A 22,408-nucleotide genomic window follows, 5' to 3' on the forward strand; every position below is an offset into this window, starting at 1 on the left:
AACACGCTGGCAGATATGAATAGTTTATTTGCATTTCTTTTAATTCTAATTACATATTTTTAGCTGTGTCCATAGGATACAGAATAACAACTGAATGTAAATGTACAGTTATTTTCACTGTTTAGTTTGTCCAGTTTTTTGCCTTCGTTACAGCTTCCATTCTTTTCAGGAGACTTGCTTTCAGTTTTTCCAAAGAAATCCAAGCATATTTTTTCTACATCTCCAAAGTTCAGGCTTAGAAGTTGGTTACATCTTCTTCTCACAATCCAGATAATCCCAAATATAAATCCAGTCCAAACTCATTAAAAACTTACATCTCCGATGTCCAGTTTTGGTGTTCTAGTCCAAATCTTTTTTTAATCTATTTTCTTTTCCCAGTAAGGCTTCTTAACAGCTACACATCCTTTCAGACCCATAACGCTGAGTTGTCTTCTCACAGTGGAAGGATGGACAGAATCATTCAGATCTGAAGTAGAGTGGAGCTTGATTTTCTCAAAGATGAAAGCTTTAAGTGCTGTTCATCTGATGCTGACAGTTTTGGTGGTCTACCAGGTCTTGCATGGTTGTCATGAGCCACATTTTCTCTGCATATATCAATGATTTTTAATGCCAGTTTTGGAAACATGTTTTTTTCACTTTCTGTGTACTTTTTTTCCATATTAATGGGAAAATAAATAAATGACAGATCCGACTTTTGCACAGTATTGTAACTCATTGCATAAAATAACTATGCAATTCATTATGTAATTATGTAATTAGAGATAAATCAAACGAGTAGGAAAATGACAATAGCTCTAGAGGACTAAAGGCTTTAAGTAAAACTACAATAGTTGGAATAGGTCACCTTGATTTCATCTAAATGTGAATAATCTAATATTTAAGGAAACAACATGGCTAAAAAGGCACAAAGAAAGCTCATAAAAACAAACCATTTTGTGAAGTAAAATAAATTCATTTATGTGAATAAATGTTTTAAATTTATTAGCTGTTTTGGGGGAAAAGATGTGTTCCTATCTCTTAGCTATCAGTGCATGTTATGTAGTCTTTACTCACATGGACATGGCTCCGACGGTCAGGCTCCACATGAGTTCCAGCAGGCGTTCAAAACATCTGCTTAAAGTTGTGTAGAACAAAATTTCTGAACAAGCGTACGCTATTTATGACAAGGTTCTCCACTCTCACTGCAGGCTGCTGCTCACCTGGCCACCGTACCGAGAGTGACCCTTAATCATCGCTAATCTTTCCTCTCCCCTGGACGACTGTCTATACTTAGCCAAGTCTTCTCACCATAGCTGGAACAGCTTAAACCTGTGAGCTGGACCCCATAACTTGCAGTGCCGGGTCCATATCTACTTCTGCTGCAACTTATATTTACTGTTAACAAACAAACTGATAAGTAAACAAGTTATGCACAAGTTATGTATCAGTGATTTTTTTTATAAATCATTTGAAGTTCAGTTATATGTCTACAGGCTACACAATAACAGTGGAAACAGCAGGGTATGCTGGACAAAAGCTGTAAGTAAATATCTCACATTCTCAGCTACTTTCTCATATTGGCCTCAGAACTGCATAGGTCTAAACTCATGCACACTGTCAGTTCATCAGAAACAAAAAAACGTACATTATAAAAATACTTTATATCTTCATATCTTCTTCATATGAGGGTAAAATACAAAAGCAATGACATTCAGCTAAAATATACCATCAGTTGTCAAACAAACGACATGCATGAACACATACAATATATCATTTATACACAATTCAAAGTCCACATTTTCATCAGTACTGACCAGGCGAGGTACAAAGATCATACAGTACAGGTGCAAGTCCTCGGCCTACCGGTCTAACACACTCACTCAACGCATTGGAGCACACGTGTAAAAGTGAACTAGATCTGATCAACTGCAGTCTTCAGCTCTGATTAACTGCAGTCAGACACTGGTTCAGGCTCAGAACACACACCTAACACATTCATAATAGAGGATGTTCTGCACATCAAAGATCATAAACATTCATATAAATATTTTTCACTTTCAAAACAAAAAAAAGCTAAAGTTATCAGCTCCCAGGATGGAATGGGAAACCTTGCTTTGTCCTTGTAAAGTTATATGGTGTCTGTTTGAGACGTGGCCTATGTGTCTGGCATCTCCACATCAGAATTCAGGCTCAGTTCAGCGATGTGATCGAGGGCAGGGTCAGGGCTTAGCCGGGCTGAGGCTTTGGACTGGCTTGCTTGAGCGTTTCTGTCACGTGATTGGACGATGGCTTGGCGTATACAGGAAATCCACTGCTGCTTGTTGAAGGAGTCGTTGGCCTGCAGGCTGTGCGATTGGGCCTTGGCGCGCCCTCTGCTGCTCACACGGAAGCCGTTCTTCACTGAGAGGAGAGATGGAGCATGAGAGAGAGATTAATATTGATGCTTTTTTTCATCCATTTTGTTTTTTTTTTGTGGGTTTTTTTTTTGTTCATTGCTTGAGGGATAGAACAATGTACAAGGCTTTTGCTTTTGCTATTCATTGACCTTTTTCTGTCTTGCACTATGAAAAGAGAGAAGTGCCGTGTTCTAAATGTGCCCTTAATAACTAGACCCTCTTTTTACCCACTTTTTTTTTGGAGTTTTCTCCAATGAGCTCTTGAACACTGTTCAATATTTACTTTAGCAGAGAATCCAGAATGTAGAAGCATGTAATCTCAATTACTCCAGGCTTAGTAACTACAGACCTACTTCTAACTTCCCATTTCTTGGTAAAATCATGGAGAAGGCAGTCATCTGAATGTGAATAATCTAAATGAATGCTTTAGTTTGGCTTTTGGAACTACCAGAGCACCAGAACAGCTCTTCTTAAAGTACTAAATGATCTGCGGGTTTTTCTGGATTCAGTTAGTCTTTCTATCTTGGTTCTACTTGATCTTAGCGTTGCTTTTGACACAGCTGACCATTCAATTGTACTAAATCAGCTTTATAAGTGTGTTGAGCTCTCTGAATCAGACTTAGAAAGCCTTTGCTTTGTCCTGTGAGGTCCCACAGGGGCCAATATTAAGCCCCTTGCTTTTTAATCTATACATGTTAACGCTTGCTGAAATAAATACTAATTACAATGTTAGTTTTAAGCAGTATGCAGATAATACACAGCTTTATTTGTCCTTACCGCCTGATGCCCATCAATCTGTCAACTCTCTTCTTGATTGTATAAATGACATTAACTAGTTAATGCCACAAAACCTCTTTATACTAGACTAAGACAAAACTGAGGTCCTTGTCTTTGGAAGAGAAGCACTGAGGAAAGATAAATTGCTTTATATTTGGATTCGTCAGTTTAATTAAAAACCAGCAATGTCAGAAACTTAGGAGTGATTTTTGACAACAATCTCAACTTTAAGAATCACATTAGTAATGGCTGCAAAACAGCTTACTATCATTTGCGTTATATGTCTAAGGTCTGTGGCTTCCTTTTGACCTATCTTCTTTCTTCCTTTTTCTCTTCTCAATTACTATTAATTACAACTAATGCTCTCTTTTTTGGCTCACCAAAGAGCTCTACTATTTGCAGCGGGTACAGAGAGCAGAGTTAAGTTTTCACACGTTCTAGAAGAGAGACCATATAATATAACCATATAAAGTCCTTCACTGGTTACTTGTGTCATTTAGAATTGATTTGAAAATAATCCTATTAGTTTTCAAATGTCTCCATGGCCTTGCTGGTCCCTATGTCAGCGATAAGACTGATAGATATGCTCCAGCTTGATCATTAAATTCTAATCTTCCCTGAAACCTGGCTAGAGAGGGAGGAGACTGCTTTTAGTTATTAAGGTTCTAAGCTCTGGAATTCCCTTCTAGATCATTTGAGATCTATTTCTCTTTTTATGTTTATTTTTATTCTTTCATTATTGTTTTATAACATTTCATTTTTATAACATTGGTTATTGCAATGTTATTGTTTTTTTTTTATTCTATTGTGTATTATTTTATGCACCATAAAACACTTTGTAAACTTGTTTTGATAGAGCTACATGAGATTGTAAGCTTATCATTATAATAACAATAATAATAATAATTATTATTATTATTATTATTAGTAGTAGTAGTAGTAGCAGTAGTTGTAGTAGTAGTAGTTTTACTCCTTACACTTAAAAATCAGGAACACTATATAAAGCACTATTACAGGGAACAAAATTCAAATGAACTATTTTGTTAAAACTCAGTCTAACGCTACAGAGGTTTGCTCATCGCTCTGCGATTGTAGACACATTCTATCCCATATGGCACGATGGGTATTTGCACAGTATCTATTGTGATGGAATGTGTGATTTTTAGGGCGCACCAGTTAATCACCACTGTTTCCGGACACCAATACAAAACGACAGCCTCACGAAATAGAGCACTATACAGTGAACAAGTCATAGAGTAAAGAACAGAGCAAAAGCGTCTTTAATACCTTTGTCATTGCCAGTGAAGGCGCCACGGAAAGATCCAGAACTACTGGCCTCTCCATCAGGCAAGTCTTCAAGTAGGAGGTGGTCAGCAGGAAGGGGTTGACGGTAAACCTGGAACTGGACCATGCCGTCCTTGTCCTGCACAACCGGTCGGGTCAACACCAGCACCAGCTCGAACAAGAACACATGTAGCTTCTGCAGGGGATAAAGACAAACTGGTACAATTAGCACAAAGGAAAAAAAACGCCTGCAAACAAAGCTATACAAGTGCTGTAGGGCCAACGCAGAACAGAGAAAAACTGATGCTGTCACAATAAGTAAAGTTGCTATTGATCCATTCATCATTACATATAAAATGTTCCCACAATGTAATATAATGTGGGAACATTTCACATTTCATGAGTAATGAATCAACAGAAACTTTGAACAGACAGAAAGTTATTATTTGAGTGACAACATAAATATTTTACTCTTAATAACACCTAAGCACTACAACTATTGCTATTGCACTACTGTAACTGTAACAAATGATGAATATCTGACACAAATAAGTGGGCAACAAACAGTATTAGAGTGCACTGACCTGTCCTTTGGTGTTCTTGAGTTCACCATGGCAGTAGAGGAAGCGCGAAGCCTGAATCTCAGGAACTCTCTGGCCTTCCTCAGGGTAGCTCAGACCTCGCCTGTAAAACTGACACTCCGCCTCCCCCGTCTTTTGGTTTACCTCAGTAATAATACTCTGGATCAGCTCCATCTGCAGACAGTGCAGAGCAGAGGGCACTTACTTAGTGAGTGCAAAATCTGATCTACTCCGATGATCAATACAGAACATGAAGAGGCTTAATGGACACTCTATCATGAGAATGAGCAGCCTGTCCATTTTTAATCTGGCTGCTGAGGGAGGGGTCTGAGCGGAACTCACAGCCTGTGGCAGCGTGTCCTCATCAGGGTGCTCAGCCGGGGTGGTCTTCTGGATCTCCTTCAGCAGCAGAGGGTACTTCACCAGGCGGCTTCGGGGCAAGTCCAGGAAGTTCCACAGGTCCAGCTTCCTGCTGAAGGACGACTCCTGGCACAGGCGCAGGAATTCCTCCACGCGGCGCACCTGCTTCTTCTGGTCCAGCAGAGCCTTAGCGCCCACCTGATTACAGCAGTAGGTAATGTAGGCCTCCAAGCAGGGAAACTGGGAAGGGATGCACATAAAAAGAAATTAACACAACACCTGAATGAATAAAATGTAATGTGTGCAAAAGTCTGGGCACCCTCTCAGCTAATCCATTAGTGTCTTTTTATTTGCATGGTTATTTGACCCATTAGGCCTAAATCCAAGTCAGGTATAGACAATTCCAGAGCGTAAAAAGTGTAAAGTGTTGCATTTAGTGTTGCAACAGCCATGGGCTCATCTAAGCGGCTGACTGAGGATCTGAAACTAAAGGTAATTGACTCTTACCACACAAAAAGAAAACTATAAAACATATCTAAATACTTTCTGTTTGCAGTCTTCAGTGTTAAAATGTCAAGTGTGGTTCGATTAAAACATCCCCTGCTGTGATTGCTCTGTTAATACAGATCTTTAGATCAAGTGAGAATGCTGCACTCTAAACCCTGGTGCCCACCAAATAAGCAGACCGAGACCCTGAACGGTTGGTCTTGGTTTGCTTCAAAGCCTTTGTATGAAGTATGAACACAATACAGACTGAAGGTGTCTAAATGGACCAAAAACAGAATGAAACATTGTCTCCTTTCTGCAGAACATCTTTGGTTCATGGAAAAGATGAGTTTCTGTTGCTGTTTTGACACTTTTTGTTTTATCATCTCTTCAAAGGTCTGAATTGGTAATTATAGAATAGATAGTTTTGGCTTTAAAATGAGGCTGAGTCAAGTTTGGAGTCATTATAAAATACTCCATATTCACATTTCACCACATGCATAAATTATATTATGTATTAAGGCAGAAAGGTTTCTCTGTTTTGTAAAAGCAGGAAGCCACTCGAGGCTGTTACAGGGCTTTCACCCTACTGGCATCGTGCAAAATCATAATAACGCAGGAAGTCTTGTAGCTCATTGCTCTAATATGACAAGACAGATAAAACAAAACATAAATATAGTCCGAGGGACATTATCACAGTTTAGGGTACATTATCACAGTTATTGTACATCATAAAATCTGCCCGATCGGTTGTGAGCTTTCACTCGAATGACATTTGTTTGCATCTTTTGGTTCAATGTTAAATTTGTTGGTGTGAACACTAACAAAATTAAACTAACTAACGCTTTGGTCAGGATCAAAGGAAGTATAAACGCACCCTAAGTAATGTACGTTAAGCAGACCTGTTAAGTCAAGATAAGATCTGTACGACCAAAACAAATATCTGAAAAAATGCTCATAGACTGGTCAGGTATGCAATACAGAACCCCCACATGACTGTCAAAGATGAGCAGGAAGATTTGGCTTACACTGGCCCACTGTGGAGTGTTGTTAAACAATCATCATCTACATGGAAGGGTCTACTTAATTGTGATCCAATTACAAAAAGGCAACATCTGAAATATGCAACACAACACTGAGATAAGCCAGAGGCACTCTGAAATCAAGGTCTGAAGTCTGATTAAACCAAAAACGAATTCTGTGGCTACATTCACCACACATGTTCAGAGAAAAAAAGGTGCAGCATTTGATGAAAAGAACACCTTGTTAACTGTTGCTGTTTGAGGTTGTGTGGCAGGCAGTGGAAAAGGAAATGTTGTGGAGATGATTCTACTAAATATCAACAAATCCTTGAAGCAGAATCCTGTCCCACAGTCAGTGAAGAAACTGAAGTTGAAAAGAGGCTGGCTTTTACAACAAGACAACAATCCAAAATCAACCATAAACTACTGCAAAAAAGGCAAGATTAGGATTTTGAAATTACTTTCACCATCCACAGATTCTGATATTATGAAAATCAGCAGGTAGATCTCAAACATGATGTGCATGAAAGTCTATCTATGACTGCGCAGATTAGCTAGCAACTTGTTTTTATATCAATAACTACATGAAGCTGACTAATAGATGTACTCTACCACTCAAAAGTTTCATTGCTTTCAATAATGTAAAACCAGTATAATTGCAGATAAGTGTGTAAAATGATTCTAACATGTCAGTTCTTTGCAACTTCACAGCTTTCAAGTATTTAGTAGGACACTACAAAGCTTTAAATAAAAATGTGGTCATTCGAAATGTGTCTAGAATGATTGACAGAGCTATACAAGACCCTAGATTATAAGATTATAAACATAATTTGTCATATTTGAAAAATGGAGATCAAATCTCAAGGCAGAAAACTTGATCAATAGATAATTGCAGCATATTATTTATAATTTAATCATTTCTTGCTTACTAAATTCTAGAAAAAGTGAACAAAACATCTAAGTACATTTTGGCGAATAGGTTATACAATTATATTAAATATACAATGTATAAGATGTTACTGGATATAAAAACACAGAAAATGTTAATGTGGCAAGTGATTCTAAACTCTTGAACAGTCCTGCATGCGTACAGTAAATATCATATCATTTCAGTCCAAAAAAAAAAAAGTATCTCTAAAAAAGGTTTGTTCTACAGTATTTGAACATAGCAGCTGTCCTTTACATTGTGTAATGTATTCAGGATGAATGGGCCAATATAAATTCTCCAAATTCTCTTGGAACAAAAATTTCTTACAGTGTCTTACATTAAAGGTTAAGACACTTTTGCCTTCTTCTGGAAACTTATCATTTTGCAGATGCTTTTTTTTGGACAGTGACAATAAATATTCAGTGTCATATACGGTTGCTGTCATAAGAAAACCATGTACGTTTATTTTATTTTTGCTATTTTATTTAATGATTTGAAAAACTGCCCTTCACAGTGCGTGAAATACCACCCACTGTGTGAACATTTCAAGATGAATGGACATTTTTTGCAAGTTTCAAAGATAAAAGGTCTTCTTACGACAGTGGCAACATACAATCTAAAAACACTTGGTTTCCAACACATTTCTTTTCAAGGTCTTTCTTTCTGAAAGTACTACGTCTTCACGTTTGTTTCCTTGGTAACACTCACCCAATCCAGCAGGGTTGGCCCCACCTCCCCCACAGTCTTCTCCGATCCTCGAAGCCCCTCCAGACGTGCCAAGAAATCTGCACACAGACACGAGCCAGCAGACAAACACCAATAAACCATAGTTCATGGGCTTTCTGTGGCTATTAGACGTAACTGCTGACACTCACCTTCGTGGAGAGGAATCAAAGAGTCTAGAGTTCCAAATATCTGCCCCAGCTCACTTTCGGTCATGATGTCCAGTTTCAGCATGGGCTCATAGTAAACCTGAGACCACAGAGCAGCATAAAACACCTTTCACTAGAACAGGGGTAAGATGCAATTTTCAAAACGTGACTAAGGCATTCAACAAACCTTTTTGACTAAATTGAGGTCTTCTATCAGCTGCTTTTCTCCCTGAGTCAACTCATATATCACCTGCAGGACAAAACAAATCAGGAACCTCAGTACACAGAGACTGGAATGTACAGCACCAGCATTACAAACACAAAGACAACACACACATAAAAAGTTATACTGAGAAACCTCTTACAGTCTTACTCAGTTACTCCAACACTAAAACTGATTCTGAGCCAAATATCCCAAACCAATTTAGCCAAAAGAAAGACTAATTTCTAGGAAGAAACGATGATATCGGAACCATCTTGTTATTTGCTAAAAGAATTTAAGAGCACTGCACAGATGATTAGATTTGACTCATATTTCAGACCGACCTGAATTCTATTAATTCTGCTTCATTTGTAGCCCTATAGAAATAAATGTTATGTTTCTAAATAGTGCTGATCCAGGTCAATGTATTATTTCTATATTTTATAATTGTGTATGTATCAGCATTGCTACACATTAATGTGAAAAAGATCAAATGTCAGCATCAGAATGGACTTATTACAAAAGCACTAGAACTCAATAATCAAATCATTAAAACTTGAAGTCAGTTATTACATAAACCTCCAAATGTCCACACTGCCGAGCAAAATTGTTCATGCGCCAATCAATTATATAGATCAAGCATCAGGGGTGCGAATTTGGTCTGAGAGGTGACCAGCGTCACAGGGCCATAGCTTACATATAGCAATCCAAATGTAAAACTGTGTAAACAAAATATACCCACAATCATACTTATCATATTCATATCTCATGCTTTATGTGTCCACATTAAAACCCAAAAACATGTATTATTAACAGGAAAAATATCATACATATTTAACATAGAGATTCAATTTTGTTGCGTATTACAATGGTGTTTTTTTCTCTGCCCACTGTGTCTCTAAAGTCTGACCTGCATGTTGTTATACATATTTTTGCAAAATATCCCAGTAATGGTAAATATGTTGATAGGACTAAATCAACAAACGATCACAGTACATTAGAAGGATACAAGTTCCAGTTTTTGTCATTACTGGCTATAACTAAATGAAAATAACAACCTATTTTGGTTTTAAAGTTTTAAATTGTGGCCTATATAATAACTGATATCTTACAGCTCTTTAGCTCTTTTGCTACTCAGCTATGTCCTTTCTTGAAAACCATCCCATGACCCCAAAACAATCAGAAGAATTTCAAATAAGCAAAATTTCTAGTAAAATAGCAAAACATAAAAAAAGTTCTATTTTATTTTTTATTTTATTTTCTGACTACAGTACATTAGTGTAGAATGATGGGTGTAAAACCACCGTAGAGGAGTGTGTTCTGGGGTGGTTAATGCACAACAGGGGGCTCTTCCCTGCTGTGTGGGGGCTGCATGTGCTATAGACAAAACCATTCCTGACCCCGCTCAGGCAAAGTATGCTAAGGAGGAGGAGGAAGAAGGAGATTGTACCACATTTTATACCATATTCCTTATTTTACATGGTTAGCTACTGTAATTATTTAATTATTATTATTATTACTCAAATTATTTTTTTTACTCTTCCTTTTCGCTTATCACTTAACAGAACGTGCACTATACTGTACAGTCATAGAATAAAATGTGTGAATGTTATTTCACTGTACCTTCACACAAGCAACTGTCATACTTTTTTTAGTAGCACAATCAAACTGTATAGCTTGTTCTGAGAAATGCAGCGTCCCTTTGTTCACTGCACTAACAAGTTTCTGCTGTAGTGTGGTTTTTGTAGTACCACGGTATGACTGAGATGGAAGATAACATGTGTTCGACTGAAGTATTTGATTTTGCTATGGAAGTGTGAGGTTTTACCCATAATGGTGTGCAGTTCTAGTTTTGTATTTATAGTTCTGGGAAAATGATTAAGGTGTGGTTCTGGTTTTGTGTTTATAGTTTTGGGAAAATGATGCATCATTTCAAGAAATGTATCTCGGCAGTTGAGAAACACTGTATAGAGGTCAGTAAAAACATGCTGCTTTAGAGCTTGTCAAAAGTTTGAGGACACCTAACTTTTCTTTTTTTCATTACATGAGAATGGCAGTTTGCAATAATGTAACATTTAAAAACCGAAGGAACCAACAAAAGTGCTACTTTAGCAATAATGCCATACACTTTTTATACAACTTGTGGTGGTCAGCGCTAATCAGCACTCACATTCTTTAACTTATCAAAGTCAATCTGAAATCAAAACTGATGGTTTTTTAGTCTCGTTGGTTTATGTCCCTGGTCATATTAAGCAAACTTCATCACACCATTTAAACAACAAAAATCTTTTTCCCATATTGTATGACTGAAGTGCAGTGACTTTTGCTAGCATCTAAAACGACTTCTCAAGTTTTGCTCATGTCGCTGTGCAACAGCTGGCAGAGAAAAAATAATATTAACCAATAATTTTGTATTTTACTTCCCACCTATCACTGAGTGAAAACGCTAATTTAGCTCATGGTATGGAAGGAAAATGCGTTATTATTTCCTGTTTCTGCTGACTTTTAACCATCATCTGCACTTTTAATAGCAGTTTAGAAAAGAAAACTGTCATTATTTATGTCATTATTAAAACCTATATTACTAAAACCCTTTGCATGTGTTTTACTTAATTGAAAAGTAAGAGTCAAAATTTCTCTGAATATTTCAAGAGAAAGCAGGGTGTCCCCAAACTTTTGGCAGGCAGTGTTTATGCTTTGAGCCAGCACTTTAAAATGCCACTTAAAAACTGTGAATGTTCACAGAAAGTTGTGCCAAGTGCTGTGTCTGCTGTGGTGGGGCTGTTGTCTGATGAAATCCGAAAAAGAGAACATGGCCTCTAAGCCAGCTCACTTCCTGTTTCATAACACACAAAGGCCGTAAAGTGAGCGAGCTCTTGATAAACAACTCGTTACCCCTTTAGTCTCACGGCCCTAATGTAGCATTTATAGCTGGAGGCCCTGCTGAAAAGGTATTGGCCGTGGGTGCGTGCTGTGTGGTGCTAATCCACAGAAGCGGCCCTGATGTACCTCCTGTCTCTTAATCTCTCTGGCACTCATATCCTGGCTCAGGCTGTCCACTGTGTCACTCCACAGCTGGCTGCTGCGGCGGCGGGGGAATGAGGAGGCCTTCTGACGTGTTCGGATCGGCATTGGCGGCAACGGGCGGGCTTCTGTACGGAAGCTGATGGAACGCTGAAGAGGTCAAATAAAAAAGACGGTGAAGATGGTGATTAGGAGTGACTTACACTGCTAACAATCACTGCTAATGTGTATGAAAATTATTTGAATATTACAGTTATGACATAATTGTGCATAATTGAGGATTATATGCTTATATAACATGTCATACACACTGAACTGTATAGCTGTATGTAACAAATCATGTTATAAAGGAAGCATATAGCAAGCAGGCAAAAAAAAATCTGTGTGGCTCACCTGGATGGACTGCCCCAAGCGTTTCAGTGCAGGGGTCTTCACTGGTGTTATGATGCCTGTAACTTCACTACTTCTGTCCACCGGTTTGACTCTTTTGTTGCAAGGTCCCTAAACAAAATGAGTAATAACATACAATATGTGTCACCACCATAACTCTTCGCACATTTCTAACCTGTCAAACCAGTGGTGTAGCTAGGATTTTATCGGTCCCTGCACAAAAGAACAAAAAATGCACACCCCCCCACCCCCCCAATCCGATTACTTTCAAGTAATGTAAAAAATTACAGTGTCGTTTGCTAAATGTTAAATGTTTATATGTTAGACTTACTATTTAAGATTTTTAATTCATAAATTACAAACATATGGTGCCGTAGATTAAGAATCTGATTGAAAATGGTTACCAGAAAATGGTTACCATGAATGAGACAAGTATGTATAAGAGGGGGATAAATAGATGTCAGCGCTGTCTGTGTAGTGTTGGTGATTTTAAGGGTGTACAACTGTATCTGTATCTATAAGCAAATAATATATATATTCCCCCCACTACAGTAATTATGCCACTGTGTCTATGTGAACTACATGGCTATCATAGCCTCACCAGCTGTGTAACGATGCACATATTTTCAGATCCAATACAATTTTTGATTCTAAGTTTATAATTCTGTTCTGTTTTTAACATTTAATGCATTACAATGATTCTTGATTCTACAATTATGGTTCCAGTTATACACGGTGCAGAGTGGTTCTACTTGAAATAGTGCAACTGAGGTATAAACAATACAAAAATAGACACCATGCGACCAGAAGCCTTATTTTGATCGCTGAAGGAGCTGTCTACGCAAGACGGCAGACGAGAGACCCTCAGAGGAGACAGAGGAGGGAAGTCTCAACGATGCCAGTTTTCAACATTCATTTTGTCCATTTTTTTGATACCGGATCAAAATCATTTAGAGCCTTATGCCTCACTGTACCTCAGAGTCTTGCAGGTGGTCAATGGGAAAGTCATCTTCATCCTGGAAGACAAAGGCAAAGCATTTACATCAGAACTGGGAAACACTAGAGGAGATTACGCAAGGACTCACGCATAATCAGGGGTAAATCTGCTGATGGAGAAGTCAAATACAATAACAATGAGTCTTTCACGGTTGATTGTTTAAAGATAGCACTCAAAGTAACACTGTTTTAAAAGGCCCGTGTCCTACATTATTCTCTGTCTGAGGTCTGCTTACAACCTCTGTGTGGTCCTCTGTACCAATTTATTTTTACATCACCTTTTTCCAACTTCCTTTATTCATTAGAATAAAACAGGCTGTTGTTGTTAAGACTGATATATGTAAGTGATCTCTGTTCTGATTGGCTGCTTAGCATTGGGCCTCAGTTAAAAAATAGTCCAGGTTAAAACACTCTTTATAACTTTAGTATGAATGGGCAGAGCTAAACTGCTGTAGACTCAACAGGCACGTAGGTAAATGTGATGGATTGGGTGGCCACAAAAACACTAACTTCAAATCAGGCTGTTTTGCAGCTTAATTTCAATAAATCGCTGTTGTTGGACCAAAACCTCGTATCTGGTAACTTTACAGGAGAAGGAAAAAACATACTTTACTTTTAATGTAAGTCAATAGAACCAGCCATTTTGTGCCGTTTCTTTTGGTCCATTCATCTTGAAATAGAGGACAATATGGAGGACAGTAGGTTTTTTCAAATTAGGTCAAAAACTGAAAAACAACAAAAATGGTTGAAGATATGCAGTTTTGGTCCGACAGCATGATAAGGACTGTATATACTGGGGAGTGAATGGTGTGTTTTGAAACTTTACATGCTTTTACATGCTCTTATTTGAAACAAAAGAGAGGAAAATTCAGCTTTTCTTGACATTGGGCCGTTTAAAACACTTGATGTTACTGTCAGGCGGAACGGTGTGAAAGCTCTGCTTAATATGATTACAGCAAATAAGCATGATAGAGAGCAATGGGTGTTGGTGTGGCATATAAAATGGTAGAGAGGTGGTGAGAGAGCATAGAACTGAAAGAGACAAAGCAAGAGTCAGAGATAGCTGTATGCATGGAGAGGCCTCTTTCCGGTACGATACAGGAAACAGAGTTGTAAAATGTCAAGTTATTACCCACAAATGAGAGAGAGAGCGGCTTAATTCATTGCTTCTGTTATTCCAGATTAAGGACGCACTTTTCTCAAGTAAATAATCTCTTTGATGGTGGGAGCATTCGGTATATTAGGTGGAACACACAAACCACTGCATGTGCTGCGAATCACGCACACACCTGCTCTAAGCAGCAAGACCTGTGGCCAAGTTTCCGTTACAAAGCAGAGACAGCAGAAAGCACAAGGCAAGAGAGGGCAAGATGAAGAACACGACTAACTGACAGAGGAAGAGAGTGAGGGTGACACGGCATCAAACAGAGATTTGTAATTAGTGGACACTGGAAATCATGAGACCCTTACGCCAGAGTGCATGTTCTGGTTTAAAAATGCAACATCATTCACAAGTTAGAGGTGAATCTGATCAAGTCTCTCCAGCAATTTCAGCAGATTTACTGAAATCCTACACTAAAAAAAACTCACATAGTCGTCTGAGGCTCGGGCTGAAATTTCAGCATCACTGCTGGGGTCCTGTTTCCTTTTCTTCTGCTCAGAAAGCAACAGACAACAGAGTGATTTGCCTCAAAGGAGCAGACACTTTGGGCCTACCCTTCAACGTTTGCTATTCAAAGTTTCGTGCGTGGAGAAAAGAGACTTACCCCTGCAATGTCCGAGAGGTTTGCATATGTAAGGAGCCTATCTCTCGATATTGGAGACCTTAACAAACCCCGAAAGAGATACAAATTGAAGGTCAACAAGCACATGGAAATTATGGAAGAAGTCACTGTCAATCATGCCTCTTTTAGAAAAGATCTTGAAGATACAGCAACAAAGATTATGTCCATTAGCAAACTAATAAACTATATCAAGGTAGCAGCTGCGAATTCTGATCAATTCCAGATCAAATTTAATTAAAAGGACTGAGTAGAATGAACAAACTTGTTACTACAGGGTCAAAGGACCCAGGTCCAAAAAGAAGAAGAACAAAAAAGAGCACATAGACGGGCTCTTACCAGGATGGTGATGAATCAGCCTCTGTCTCTTCGAGCTCCATCTTTGTCTCTTTCATATCATCTTCATCTGTAAAGATCAACACCCGGGCAAATCCGAAGTAGACGATAAAAGACTATTTCAGAAATCTGCACGTCTGGTCCCCCTCAGAAACACCTGTCCCACCTCTTCGTGGAAAGTAGAAGACAGCAGAATTTTGATGTGCACCCTCACTCCCTACCCCTCCTCTCTTCCTCTTACACTTGCATGTCTGAAACCCACATCCTGTATGAGAAAAAAAAGTTCTTGCTTCCTGTTAGCACACAACTTATTTAGCTCGCTCAGGTCCTTAGCCTTCTCTTTAAAACACATTCACAAATGATGAGATGTTAAGTGATCAGGAAGTCAAGCCCAGTGACCCATTTTCCTGAAATGACACGATCTCTAAAAATTTCTTAGCCGTAACTGTGGATTATCATGAGTTTTAAGGGCTACTTCTTAAGTTACATCACAGCCCCAACAAAGACAGAATACAACATGGTTCTTTTGCAAAGATTGTGTAATCATTATTCAGTCTTCAGTGAACTTTGAGGATCGCTGTAAGAAGACCAACAGGAAGAAAGGTCCAGTTTATGACCTGAACAGGCAAGATGAGGAATCAGGCCTGGAGACAGTTTTTAAAAAAGGTGCTTGATCACATTTTTACCTTTGGAGTGGATTAAATTTTCTGTCAGATATTTAATCAGCGTTCCCTCTCTTTTCAGGAAATCATTTTCCAGGACGTTTTCCATGATAGCTGTTTATCGGGGAAGGTCATATTAGAATGACCTGCATCTGCCAACATTCTTAACATTAAAGCCTATATTGCCCTTAAGGACCTCTAACTGATAATAGAATATATATAAAAAGGTTTGGGACACCTACACATTACACCTGCAGGGGCTTTTATGAATCCTACTCTAAATCCATAGGCATTAATATGGAGTTGGTCCCTCCTTTGCAGCTATAATAGCTTTTACTCTTCTGGGAAGCTACAAGATTTTGGAGTGTGTCTGTGGGAATTCTTGTCCATTCATCCAGAAGAGCATTTGTGAGGTCAGACACTGATGTTGAGAGAACCTGGCTTACAATCTCCACTCTAGTTCGTCCCAAAGGTGTTTGATGTGTTTGATGGGGCTCTGTGAGGTCCAGTCAAGTTCTTCCACACCAAACTCACCCAGCCATGCCTTTAGGAACCTTGCTTTGGTCCAGAAAATGTTCTTCCCCAAACTGTTCTCACAAAGTTAGAAGCGTACAATTGTCCATAATGTCTTGGTCTGCTGAAGCATTAAGACTTCACTGGAATTAAGGGTTCTAGACCAACTCCTGAAAAACAACCCCATAGCATTATCCCTCCTCCACCAAACTTTACAGTTGGCACAACACAGTCAGGCAGGTAACGTCCTCCTGGCATTCGCTAAACCCAGACTCGTCCTTCAGACTGGCAGATATAGAAGCTTGATTCGTCACTCCACAGAATGTGCTTCCACCGCTCCAGTTGTGGTGTGCTTTACACCACCTGCCCCCCGACACAGTTGTGCAGTTTGGTCTAAGATTTGTGTGTAGCTGCTCGGCCATAGAAACCCATTGCGTGAAGCTCCTAATGTGCAGTTCTTTTGCTGATGTTCCTTCTGGAGGCAATTTGGAACTCTTTAGTGAGTGATTCAACAGAGGATAGGCACTGAGCGCTTCAGCACTCGGTGGCCCCACTCTGTGAGTCTGGTCTACTGCTTCGTGGCTGAGCTGTTGTTGCTCCTGTTGCTTCCGTTTCACAATAACAGCACTTAAATTGACAGGGGCAGATCTAGCAGGACAGAAATTTCACCAACTGACTTGTGGCAGAGGTTAAAGTCACTTAGCTCATCAGTACAAAATCATTCTACTACCAGTGTTTGTCTATCGAGACTGCTAGGCTATGTGCTTAGTTTGATCCACATCCTCTAGCAAGGGGTATGGCTGAAACACCTGAACTCAATAATTAGGAGGGGTGTCCCAATACTTTTGTCCATATAGTGGTAGCACTCACCACTATTAAAAGAGACACAGCTTTCGCACAAGACGTAGTGCTTTATTTTCCAGCTGTTGTCAGCCACAGCCATGCCATACACACGCAAAGCTTTTCTCTCTCTAATAACGCATTCTTTCACCCAGCTCATGTCCCCTCTCTCCACACACACACTGAACTGGGGGCTGCTCCCTCATTCCGGGGCGTGCTGAGATAGAGGGACCCCTTACCTGGGGAGTTATCTGTAGTGATTGGTGCTGAGAGCATGCATCCGAAGGGCACTCCGGACCCCAGTAGTTGCCCTGCCTGGACAGGTTATTGCACATGGCTGCTCTTGTGACGCAGGGGATTGAGACACTGCCTATATTGCCAGAGCAGCTGTGTCTTTTGCGGTCTTGTGCAGCTCCAGGCCAGCCTGTCACAGTAGTATGCCACTTTGCACGCGTAGGGAGGCAGCAGCACTCTACACACAACTTCCACTAACATCTCCAAGATCCAGTATGGACCCACTGAGTGGCTGTCCAATTTAGGTCACCTGCCCTTCTTTGGGACCATGACTACTGGTGATGCCCAGTGGTTCTCCGACAGCTCTATGATGCCTGTGTGCTGCATCTTTTCCAAAGCCTGGTCTGCAGCCTCCTGTTGACACAGGGGAAAGCCGTGTGGCTGCTGTAAAGGTGTAGCATTCCCTGTGATATGGTGCTGCACTAGGTGACTCTGCCCCAACTCCTCCTCAGTAAATGCAAAACAATCCTGAAACTGTAGCAACATCTGCCACAACCTCTACTGTTGCTGTTCGTCCATCTCACCAGCACTCTATTACCAGATTTCCCTCATGCTGCCATTCTACTCTCCTCTCTGCTAGGTGGAGCCTCCGGTTGGGCCCGGCTCGGTGGTGCGTGAGCTAACAGGCTCAGTGTGCACTGGAAAGGGGGGAAGCTCTTGTGGGTGAAGGGGCGAGCACTTTGCAAACAGCCTTGGCCCCTCCCTCACACCTTTCTTAGAATGGAGGCCCTGCATGCAGTAACTGAGGTTCAGTATGCAACTACAGGTCTATGCTCTGCAGCCACTCCAGTCTCAGCATGCAATAAGCCCTGGGACAAGCTGCGTGTTCAATTATGCTTTGGACATACGATGGCATCATCATCACCACATGGCCTCCTCTGAAAACCAACATGGCACTCTCTATTTGGCACCCATTGTTTCTTAAAAAGTCCTGTCATGTACCTCAGCTATCCAGACTAAGTGGTGCCCCCGAATGTGAGCATCAACCATTTCCTCCCAGTGCACACAGTGGTGGCTCACCAGTCCCTGTACGGTGATGATCTGCCGTGTCTTCCAGCTTGAAACCTGGAGGTGCCAAGCCACTGTGACTGTCCACCTTATGTCCACCAGAACAGTGCATGTGTAACCAGTCTTTCTGTATCACCAAGAGACAGTTACAACTCCGCGTTGTGTACAGTTGTTCAGAGAAACATGCTGGACACTGTCTGCTGGTTCAGTCTGGTTCACTGAATGAAATGAATAAAATACAGTGAACAATAGATTAACAGCCTCTGTCTTATCGTATATGCTCTCCTCAGCCATGCTCAGAGCAGACCGAGGGAAAACCCCACTGAGGGCGGTGATGGCTTCACTACCAAAATACAAGCGAACAGGGAGAGAGGGAAAGGGCAAAAGAAAAGAAAAATATAGACACAAACAATTGTATGTTTTTATGTATTTAAATGACAAAAAAAGAGGAAGATTTTAGGTGAAATTATGAAAGCTACAATTCAAACCTGCTACACATTGAACACCTTCCAACGTTGATGGACATGTGGCTGATATGGACGTTCGCCCCACCACAGGCACTGTTTGTTACCTGTGCTGTTCTTTTTGGCTAGAGAAGCATTCCCTCTGGGACAAGCGGGACGTGAATGTAGGAGCCTGCAGTGTCCCACTCACTGCAACCCGAGCATGTTTCTTGCTGACTTCATCCCCATTAGACAAGCTCTAGACAAATGTCCCAGCCGGACGCCTGTTCAGCACTGACGGCCCCGTGCCACTGGCTGTAAGGCTGCAGGTACGGCCAACCCTCATATCAGTTCTGTCATCTCCTCTGCCCACGTCAGCTTTGGTGACTCACTTGACTCCTCCACAGCTCTGACTGCAGGACTGGTAACATCTGAGCACCATGAAGCTGCCGGCCGCATCTTTCTCTCCAGCACCAACCCCAGATATTTAGGCCAGTTGCGTGGGTGGGTCAGCTATGTGTAGATGCACATCTCTGTCGAAGACTCAGGCTAGCTCGCTCTGTACAGAAGCTGGCAGTGTTCAGACTGAGTGTGGCAAGCCTCCCAGTGGTGGAAACTTACTTCTGACACCAACTGTAGCACACACCGCTACTGGAAGACAGTTTTCACTCAATTCATGGATGCTTTATTTTTGTTGGCCTCAGCCACACTGTACACACGCACCGATCAGGCATAACATCATGACCACCTCCTTATTTCTACACTCATTGTCCATTTTATCAGCTCCACTTACTATATAGGTGCACTTTGTAGTTCTACAGTTACAGACTGTAGTCCATCTGTTTCTCTGCATACTTTATTAGCCCCCTTTTACCCTGTTCTTCAGTGGTCAGGACCCCCAAGGACCATCACAGAGAAGGTACTATTCGGGTGGTGGATCATTCTCAGCACTGCAGTAACACTGATGTGGTGGTGGTGTGTTAGTGTGTGTTGTGCTGGTACGAGTGGATCAGACACAGCAGTGCTGCTGGAGTTTTTAAACACTGCATCCACTTTCTGTCCACTCTATTAGACACTCCTACCATGTCAGTTCACCTTGTAGATGTAAAGACCAGAAACGATACCTCTTCTCTTGCTGTACAGTATGAGCTAATCATCCTCTAGTCCTTCATTGGTGGTCACTGGATATTTTTGGTTAATTGACTATTCTTTATCACGTCCAGGTTAGATTACTGTAACGCTCTGCTTTCTGGTCGTTCCAGCCAAAACCTTAACAAGCTTCAGTTAGTCCAGAACGCTGCAGCCAGAGTTCTCACCAAAACCAGGGGATTCGACCATATTAGCCCAATTTTGTGTACCTTACATTGGTTGCCAGTTAAATTCCGCATTGAGTACAAAATTCTTCTACTGACATACAAAGCTTTGAATGGCCTTGCTCCTCAGTACCTCAGTGACCTTATTTCCTATTAACAACCGACAAGCCCACTTAGATCACAAGGTGCTGCTCATTATTAGTACCCAGAATAAATAGTTATGTCAGGGGGAAGAGCCTTTTCATACAAAGCCCCCCAGCTTTGGAATAACCTACCAGTCTGTGTTCGGGACTCAGACACAGCCTCCATCTTTAAGTCTAGGCTAAAAACTTACCTGTTTAGTCGAGCCTTTGGTTAATTTGTTTTCCTAACTATGTCCCTCTTATCCCCCCCTCCCCCTCTTTTTCCCTGAGCTGAGCGGCTTCCTGTCCTAAGAGGGTCTGACGTAACTGATGCGGCCGGCGCACTGCACAGTGGTGTTAAACTGTATCCACTGTTTTGTATCTGTGCTGTTATCCAGTGTCGACCAGAGGAGGATGGGTTCCCCTATTTGAGTCTGGTTCCTCTCGAGGTTTCTTCCTCCTGTTGAGGGAGTTTTTCCTTGCCACTGTCGCCAAGGCTTGCTCACTGGGGGCGTGGACCCGGATTCTTTGTAAAGCTGCTTTGTGACAACATCTGTTGTAAAAGGCGCTATATAAATAAATTTGACTTGACTATTCTCAGTCCAGCAGCGACACTGAGGTCTTTAAAAAAATGAGCATAGAAACAAGGAGGTGCTCATAATGTTATGCCTGATCAGTGTATGCAAGTACAATATCATTTTATTCAGTTCTTGTTCACCAAATACATTAAACATTGAATGAAACATGTAAAACACCTTAATAGCTTCTAAGATACGAAGAAATTTTGGTCCTGGACCCAACTTCTCATTTCCTGCCCACCTCCTTTAACAGATTTATCCTCCATTTGAGCTTAAATCAGGCCTGATATTTTTGGTCTCAACTGGAACACAGCCCAAAGACTGTCTGAGCCTGACCCACAGCAGCAAGCTTTGAGTGCAATGGAAATGGGAAGGGAATATCAGACAATATTAAGTCTTTAATTTGCTTAGAGATAAACTGTTTATTTAAAAGTACATTTTAATTTTGATATTCATATTCAAACCGCAAAACGGTTAAAATGCTCATCCCTTTTATATTATTGCAGTTTGGACGCCAACTCTGAAAACATATAAGTTGCACCCATTCTCAGACAAAACTAATTCAACAAGAAGTCAGCCTAGTTATAAAGCTTAGACATAATTGCTGAAAGCAACTCCATATTGATGTTAGCTTACTGAATATTCCCATTTTTCACGATACCTTGACTCAAAACCAAGTCTTTAAATTTCTAGTTTTTCTAGAATGTGTGGTGTCTGCTAATCTAATACTAAATAAAATATACACATTTTAAAAAAAGTAAATCCCACAGGGATGTGGAACAGACCTACCCACAGCTCATTTTGAACTACGCAAATAGTTCATGTTGCACTACAACAGTGCTATATTTCCAAAGTTAGATAACAATATGCAACAACTGCTGTTCACAAGACACACTGTGTCCCAGAGGAACATGGCAACAAGCATCCTCACTCGGCCCAGTTTAGTGACCATTAACAGGTAAATTTCAAACTCTACTTAAATTTGGCTAGAAAGCTCTGCAGAAAAGGTATCTCTGATAGCTCATATGAGCCATTAGATTGGTCATTATTTACTCAATTGGAACTCAATTTTATCAATGCATCCCCTATAGACCTGTTTCTGTGAGATAAATCAAACAAGTTATCATGGACAATTTATTCTAATTCTGCTATAAAAGCCATAATGACTAGAGCTTCTAAGCACTCTAACATTAATGCTAAAAACAAGAACAGAAGACAGGG

At 40.4% G+C, this 22,408-nt stretch overlaps 1 protein-coding gene across 2 annotated transcripts; it reads right to left on the minus strand.

Annotated features, from left to right (window-relative positions):
• Window positions 1–1,408: 1,408 nt before the first annotated feature.
• Window positions 1,409–15,643, minus strand: arhgef3l (Rho guanine nucleotide exchange factor (GEF) 3, like). 2 transcript variants are annotated; one of them, XM_036592046.1, is made up of 13 exons: window positions 15,418–15,643; window positions 15,064–15,121; window positions 14,888–14,950; window positions 13,276–13,317; window positions 12,305–12,412; window positions 11,897–12,061; window positions 8,873–8,935; window positions 8,689–8,785; window positions 8,522–8,598; window positions 5,360–5,617; window positions 5,021–5,191; window positions 4,440–4,632; window positions 1,409–2,379 (listed from the first exon to the last, which is right to left on the minus strand). In XM_036592046.1, exons 1-13 carry the CDS (start codon window positions 15,471–15,473, stop codon window positions 2,135–2,137), a joined length of 1,596 nt encoding a protein of 531 aa, XP_036447939.1. In that variant the 5' UTR covers window positions 15,474–15,643; the 3' UTR covers window positions 1,409–2,134. The 2 variants fall into 2 exon arrangements, with proteins under 2 accessions (XP_036447939.1, XP_036447941.1); XM_036592048.1 differs by lacking the exon at window positions 14,888–14,950.
• Between the last annotated feature and the right edge of the window lie 6,765 nt (window positions 15,644–22,408).

The sequence above is a fragment of the Colossoma macropomum genome, unplaced genomic scaffold (assembly GCF_904425465.1).
Source record: "Colossoma macropomum unplaced genomic scaffold, Colossoma_macropomum, whole genome shotgun sequence".
NCBI classification, from domain to species: Eukaryota; Metazoa; Chordata; class Actinopteri; order Characiformes; family Serrasalmidae; genus Colossoma; species Colossoma macropomum.